Source organism: Amblyomma americanum, chromosome 11 (assembly GCF_052857255.1).
Source record: "Amblyomma americanum isolate KBUSLIRL-KWMA chromosome 11, ASM5285725v1, whole genome shotgun sequence".
Classification (NCBI taxonomy): domain Eukaryota; kingdom Metazoa; phylum Arthropoda; class Arachnida; order Ixodida; family Ixodidae; genus Amblyomma; species Amblyomma americanum.
Window position 1 is genome coordinate 80,933,316 of NC_135507.1, and position 7,261 is coordinate 80,940,576.

At 45.9% G+C, this 7,261-nt stretch overlaps 1 protein-coding gene across 1 annotated transcript; it reads right to left on the bottom strand.

Moving 5' to 3' along the window:
* Positions 1-468: 468 nt before the first annotated feature.
* LOC144109754 (serine/threonine-protein kinase PLK1-like) lies at positions 469-6,171 on the bottom strand. The gene is made up of 4 exons (XM_077642549.1): positions 6,151-6,171; positions 2,734-2,841; positions 1,322-1,438; positions 469-786 (listed from the first exon to the last, which is right to left on the bottom strand). The coding sequence occupies exons 1-4, from the start codon at positions 6,169-6,171 to the stop codon at positions 469-471; spliced, it is 564 nt and encodes a 187-aa protein (XP_077498675.1).
* Positions 6,172-7,261: the final 1,090 nt, after the last annotated feature.

A 7,261-nucleotide genomic window follows, 5' to 3' on the forward strand; every position in this document is an offset into this window, starting at 1 on the left:
ATGCACGTAAGTGTCCGGTTTTGAACGTGAAGTGCATGATCTGATTTTTTTAACATGAAGAGGAAGCTTATAGCAATTTTATGGATAATATTTTCTCTGCACCAATCGTTACTTTCTTGCCTGGAAGATACGTATACCCGGTTGCGTAAATGAGAATCACGCCAACAGGTTTTCAACCGTACTTTCTCGACGAATGATTAAAACCCCACCACCGCCCTCAACTCTGGCCCGATTTGCTTCGCTCGTTTAAAGTATTAATGCCACAGCCATAATTTATTCCCTCATTATTGTTCCCACAAGGCAAGATAGGCGAGGATTTGCCAGTTTTTATATTCACATTTCCGACATTAAACGCTCCCACTTATACATTTACGGACGGGTGCACATGTGCGATGTGCACCGAGCTGTCTTCGTAAGCATCAACTTGTAAACACTTGCACACAGTTTTGCGCAATCATCAGGTGAGACTCACATGATGCACCCGACGGCCCAGATGTCCGCTGCGTAGCTGTAGCCCTTCTGGGCCAGCATCTCGGGGGCCATGTAGTTGGTGGTGCCGCAGATAGTCCTCTTGAGTTGCCACGAGTAGGGGACGCGGGTGGCGAGTCCGAAGTCGGCCACCTTGAGTTGCGAGTGTTGGGTGAGGAGCAGGTTTCCGGGCTTCAGGTCTCGGTGGATTACATGCTCCAGCACCAGGTACTCGCAGGCGCGGAGCAGCTTGCGCATTAAATACCGCACCTCGGATTCGGACCGCCACCCTCTGGGCCGGTGCATCTCCTCCAGAGACTGCAAAATAAATGCGTTAATGAAACTTGGGGAAGAACTTTGAAGGTCAGACACTCCAAAGAACATCACACAAAAAAAATCGGATTCCTTCAGGTTTTAGACTGGGACATGACGACTCTGGCGCACTCCAGTCTGGGGAAGGCTTAATCCAGTTAATTGTTTTTCTTGCTGCAAAGAACAGTGCCGACATAAAGGCATCACAATATTAAAGGACGATTTTGAAAACAATAAAATCACGTTTAAATTTTTTGCTATGCCTTAAATTATGATTGGAGAATGGGACGTGCCCGTTCTCGCAAAAATTGCCGAAAGAAATAAACAACCAAATACATATTCGAGTAACCTAATCCAAGGTCGTCTAAATTATTCCGGAGGCCTCCGCTAGAGCGTCCTTCATAGCCTGAGTTGTTTTGGGACCATGAGAGCAATTAAACGAAATAAAAACGAACCTTGAGAACATTAGGAACGTTTTCCAATAAATGCAAAGAAAATAAGTGGAAACGCGAACCACAGAGGAGCCGGAATGTTAACACACCTGTCTTGTGCACAGCTCCAAGATGATGTAGACGTCCTTGGCGTCCTCAAAGTGGCCGTGGAAGCGAACGACGTTCTCGTGGCACAGGGTTCTGTGGATGTTGATTTCCTCTTCGAGCTGTAGACAACAAATTAATTTGTAATCTCGCAAAAGGTTGTATTAAGCGTAAGCAAAATAACCAAAAGTGTTGACTAAAGGCGCTGGTATTTATAATTATAAATCCTTGCGCTGAAAATGAAAAAGAAACCCTTACGATCGGAAAGGCAATCGGCCAGTAGAGCGAAATCTTGCAACATACGGCTCTACTGATACTTGTTTACCGGAATGAGGTGTAAGTTTTGTCCCCTGCTTGTGACCCTCATTTGCAGATAGAAAGTTGAACGAAAATTGGCAGCAGCATCAAAACGAAATGGAGAGATTGCAGTCTTTTAAGGTTAAGGTGTTACTTTCGACGAAAATGGAGGTTAGATAAGCGTTAGAAACGGCCACAAATCGACACACAGGGGCCATAATCTATAAGAACCCACCATCGATATCGAATCTATTTGGTCCTATCGCGATAGTCACTGTTGTTCTGTGATATTGACGCGTACTTCAAGCGCCCCTAGAAGTCACCATTGGCTCATATGAGACCGGACCTCGCCATATCAGCGAAAATGGTTCCGTAGTTTTCCACTGATGCTTGAAAGCGATAGCAGCAAGACTGAACAACAGTGTCGAATTCGAGATAACTAACTGGACTCGAAATCGAAAGTGGTTAATTTATCATAATAGAATACGGCCTCGAAGCCCAAATCCACGAAACGTTTAGGTTTCGAACCGGCTGGCTTTGACGACTCGTCATTTTGGCGTTAACGCGGGCAGGGGAATATGGTGAGAGGACGAGAAGGAGACACAACCAGTCAGCGATCACGCGTTTGTTTTGCATTCGCTGGACGGCGCCACAAATTTTGAACTTGCGCGCGAATCCTATGCCGCAGGACAACCTTCGTTACTTTCGTTTTCATATGATTCCGTGCGTCTGCCTGCCTCGTTGCAGCGGCGTCGTCCGAAAAAATGGCTGGGGTTCAACATAGCTTGAACTTTGTTATACGATCGAAAGCTCTGTTAAGCATGGTCTCCACTGTGTCAAATAAACTGCCAACGTGAGATACCCAATAGGCATGTGATCCCGTGGTCATACTACTAGTGCGCGGCACATACCACCGAGCAGTGAAGTTTGGTTTGACCTCGTGAGGCATTTATGGTCATTGCCTCATGCACATCGAAAGAGGATGTTGTACCGCGAGGAGTAGAGCCCTCGCTCTAAAAGCCAAAAAATCAATTTTTTTTCTCCTCAGTGTCCAATTAAGAAAATTTCTACAAACAGAAAAGAAAGAGAAAAGACGAAGCGCAGTGATATTGGAACTCACATATTGCCAGAGAATGTCCGATGTAAGATGTCTCTTGGGGATGATTTTACCTGCGTACATCACGTTCGCCTTTTTGTCCATGAACTCGTAGACGTGCGCAAATCCGCCCTGAAAAAGTAATGCCAGCCTTGCTTCATGGACATCCAAATGAGGGGAGAATGCTGTCGCAGTGTGTGACTGAAACACTCGGGCAGTGGATTCGTTCATTCGAAGACGAAATTACCTTGATGCCTAAGTGCTCAAATTAGACCGCCGCAAGAAATTTATGACATCTGGGACGAATACAAGCTGAAACTAGGTATGCTTCAGTTCACAAAGCATCGCAGACAGGAATATGGAGGCAGTCCTTACAGGTTCGCACGAAAAGTGCAGAAATTTCGTGTTTCAGCGCAATTATCCAGCAGTCATTCGCAATGAACTTTTTGAGGCATTAGGATGCCTTTAATTGGCACAGTAATGCCTGTATAGTAGGGGACGTCAGAAGACACGAGAATCGCATTAAGGAATAAACTGAGCAATATGACTCTCAAATGACAACTTTAAACAATGACACCACATCTGTAACCGAGTCCTTCCGGTTTTGCACAGTCGTAGTCGTCCGGTCCACATGACGAGCTACCCTCCGTCCGCCTCCCAAACGACAAACTCGCCGCGGTGGCTCAGTGTTTATAGCACCCTGCGGCGGAGCCGGGGTACGCGGGTTCGAATCCGGCTGCGGCACACGCGTTTCAATCGAGTTGAAACGCAAACAGCGAACGTCTGCTGAGCGACGTCGGTGCCTGTTGCAGATTCCTGAAGGAACTGTTCACCCACTTTGCGGAGCGTCCTTAACCTCCTTGCTTTCAAGAATAGCAAGATTCAGAACAAGGCGAATCTATCCGATAACCAATGCGGGTCCCAATTGGTCGAAATTATTCCGGTGCTGTACACTAAAGCACCTGTATCTTTTTTTACTCCCTTGCCTCACGTCGGTGTTCAGGTGAACCGGTCTCTTAGTAGAAAACGCTGCTTTGCATAAAGATGCCTAGTCCAACTGTTTTATGATCGTTTAAGAGTCGCACTAAACATTTTTTTCAGATTTGCCTGTCTGGTAGGGTTTGAAGACTATAATAAATTGCACATGTCCAACCAAAAACTTATATTTAACCCAGCGTTTCGAAGACGACTCGGCTCCTTCATCAGGGGAGACTGAGGTCAGTAGCTAGCGTCTTTAATAGGGTTCACCAGTGGCAGTGTCCTTAGGAAATACATGGGAACTTTCAGAAGCTCTACCGTGTCTTAAGATGGCTCGATTTTTATGAGGTCTGTGGCAGCGTTGTCTACTTTAGTGGACAGAGGAATTGCTGTGGACGGATATTCATTTTTAAGTTTCATTTTTTTACAAATCAGCGGTAAATATTCAGAAACATTGCACCTTTAGATATCTCGGTCTTTCATGTCATCTCATGAAAAAACTAAGCCAGATATCAAAATATCGTCCAGATCATTTCCTCCCTTTTTCATTCTTGATTCTCAAGCCGCAATTTTCACCCATATCGAGCGTAGTGTTTGCCTTTTACAGGCTCTGAAAGCTGTGTATATATTTTCTGCGGAAATTTGAAATTCGCGCAAAAATTAACTAGCACACGTGGCTCCATCTGATGTCAGAATATTTTGTGGCTACTACACTCTACCATGAACCCCTTGCTTGTCTGTGTTCATGTGCCCAGGTTTTTACTGAGAATATGGACGGACTTGAGCTCTTTCTTGTTTTTTTTCTAGCTTCGGCTGTATTCGGAAAGGAGTTCTGTTTTTCTTTTTCGCTCGAGCTTTTGGTGCGGAAAGGCAGTGGGATGGAAGGGCACACCCAAAAGCTCCACCCCCCCCTCCCTCCCCGGCAGCCACACAATAATGCATTCTGAGTGCCAAAACACAGGAAGGGGCTATCTATTCAGGACAGTGTGAGATAACGGCATTGTTACTTGCCCAGGGCAGGGGCGCAGTAACCCAGGTGGCGATGCAAGTCAAGAATGCAGCTCCAAATATTCCTCATAGGAGGCCATCGAGCCAATTGTGGCACTTACATGAACGCAGCATGGCCTGGTTATTAGGTTATCGGGTCGAAAATCGGTACTGGATTCATATAAATAACCCGCCGCGGTGGCTCAGTGGTTAGGGCGCTCGACTACTAAGCCGGAGTTCCCGGGTTCGAACCCGACCGCGGCGGCTGCGTTTTTATGGAGGAAAAACGCTAAGGCGCCCGTGTGCTGTGCGATGTCAGTGCACGTTAAAGATCCCCAGGTGGTCGAAATTATTCCGGAGCCCTCCACTACGACACCTATTTCTTCCTTTCTTCTTTCACTCGCTCCCTTATCCCTTCCCATACGGCGCGGTTCAGGTGTCCAACGATATATGAGACATATCAGACATTCGTCCGCCCTCAAATTGAATACGCATCTTCCATTTGGTCACCTCACCAACAGTACCTAATTAATTCCCTAGAGCGCGTACAAAATCGTGCCGCTCGCTTCATTTCTCGCAAATATTGCCGACATTCCAGTATAACTAACATTAAGGCTTCGTTATCCCTTCCGTCCTTAGAATCTCGCAGAACAATAGCACTTATCTGCCTCTTCGATAAAATTGTTTACAGCCATCATTCCTTCACACTACCCCTTACAAAACCGGCCCGCACATCTCACCGATTGCATAATCACCTCAGTTTTAAGCGCCTTTCGGGAAGGACCACTGCATTCAACTCATCAGCCCTGCCCCGTGCAATCATTTATTGGAATAGTCTTCCTGATAACATTGTTCACATCTCAGATCATGTTATTTTCAAAGAAAAAATAACTGGCATTTTCTTCTGAAGTGTGTTCTGTAGTGCGTTTTTCAATTTAGTTTTTCAATTTAGTTCTATTTTCTGGTTGGTTGCTAGTTCTTTGTATAACGATGTTAAAATAACCATGTTCTACTTGCTTCTTTTTCCCACCCCAGTTATGTAACCCCCCTCACATAATACTCCAGTCGGAGCCCGTGAGGTATTTGAATAAATAAATAAATAAATAAATAAATAAATAAATAAATAAATAAATACTGCGCCATTTCCTTTCCCCCAAAACCAATTATTATTATTAATATAAACGCGCGCCGAGTCCGAAGTCGACGGGTCGAGTCCACACAACTCCTCCACAAGGGGTAGGTTGAAACAACTCGACCCTGACCCGATGTGCTTGTAAACGCTGTCGAGCCGAAATGTAGGGTTAGGGGGGGGGGGGGGATGATAAATGCGAGCTTGCTTTTCACGTGCGCCGTCGCGCCTCGGATACAGCGATGGCGTTCCGCAATCTTGGAGGCTGCTACTGCTTGCTCCAAGCTTGGTGTGGCTACAGTTGAACCGGTCTCGAATCGCTAAAATCGAATTCATTAAGCACGCACTGGTTGAGTTGGATTGACCATGCTGGACCCGACCCCTGAATCCGCCCGGCGCTATCGGGTTCATGTAAAGAGGGCTAAAGGCGCTGAGTGGTTGTCATGACTCAGCCATTAACCTCCTTTCACTGAGGCACTTGCCAATCACCTGCAATTTCACGCTATACTCGCGGACAACTGTCTATGGCAGTGCAACAGCCCCCATCAAGGGGAGAAAGGGCCATCTAATTCTTTTTCCTGCTCAGCCTCTGCTGCACTGCAACTACTGCAACATCTGGAGAACCGGTCGAAGCCAACGTTGGCCTCTGGCTCCAAGCTAGTGAAACCAGAATGTGTCGGATCGGCATCGAAACATCGGTTCTCTAATGAATCTTTACTCGAGTGTCGCTCTTTCTCCGCAATTCTCCTCCTGACCAGGCATATCTCTGCCCAGACGTTATCAGTGCAGGTACTGTCGACTATAAGCGGGTAAGGGTCGGTACACCCTGTTTGCAGAAAGGAGTTCACGGGTTTCCGAGCTCCCTACTCCAGAATAGACATCTCCGTAAAGTAAGTCACGTGATGTCAAACGTTCATGACCTGGCTGCCAAAATCATCCAGTTTTACTTCTGAATTGGTTTTGCATGTGCCAAGCGTTCCCCAACCATCTTTCTTCTCAAGGTGTATTGTTGGGCAAGTTGGAGAGACACTTTGTAGGAAAACAGCGCTCGAGTCTGTCTGTCTTTCTTGTCCAGTGTTTCTTGCACTGTTTTCCTACAGATTCTTTCTTCTCCCAAGTAGGCGTCGGTATGCGCTACACCTAGTCACACCTCCTGCACTACGGTTCCAAAAGTCGCGTAGTTCATTCAGAAATACGCTCGGAAGGGGATCTCTATAACTACATATATAAAATATATAATACATAAAATTTTAAAATATAATAAGAACATAGAAAAGCAGGACGCATAATGAGACTTTCCCAGACACCATAGTAGGTATAAAATTTTCGCTTTCAAACCAGTGACGTCATGAGTCTTCAAGTGTGCTGCCGTTTTTATCTACAGAAAGAGCACACGCGTATGGCGTGGTCGGCGCCCATGTTTTCTTCTGTTAAATTGCAATTTTTATTATTTTTAAA

Coding starts and splice junctions, on each gene's coding strand:
- LOC144109754 (XM_077642549.1), bottom strand. CDS start 6,171: ATGGTCAATCCAACTCAACCA. Junction 1,439..2,733: donor CGGACATTCTCTGGCAATAT/GTGAGTTCCAAT, acceptor TGTTGTCTACAG/CTCGAAGAGGAAATCAACAT. Junction 787..1,321: donor TGGAGCTGTGCACAAGACAG/GTGTGTTAACAT, acceptor TTTATTTTGCAG/TCTCTGGAGGAGATGCACCG.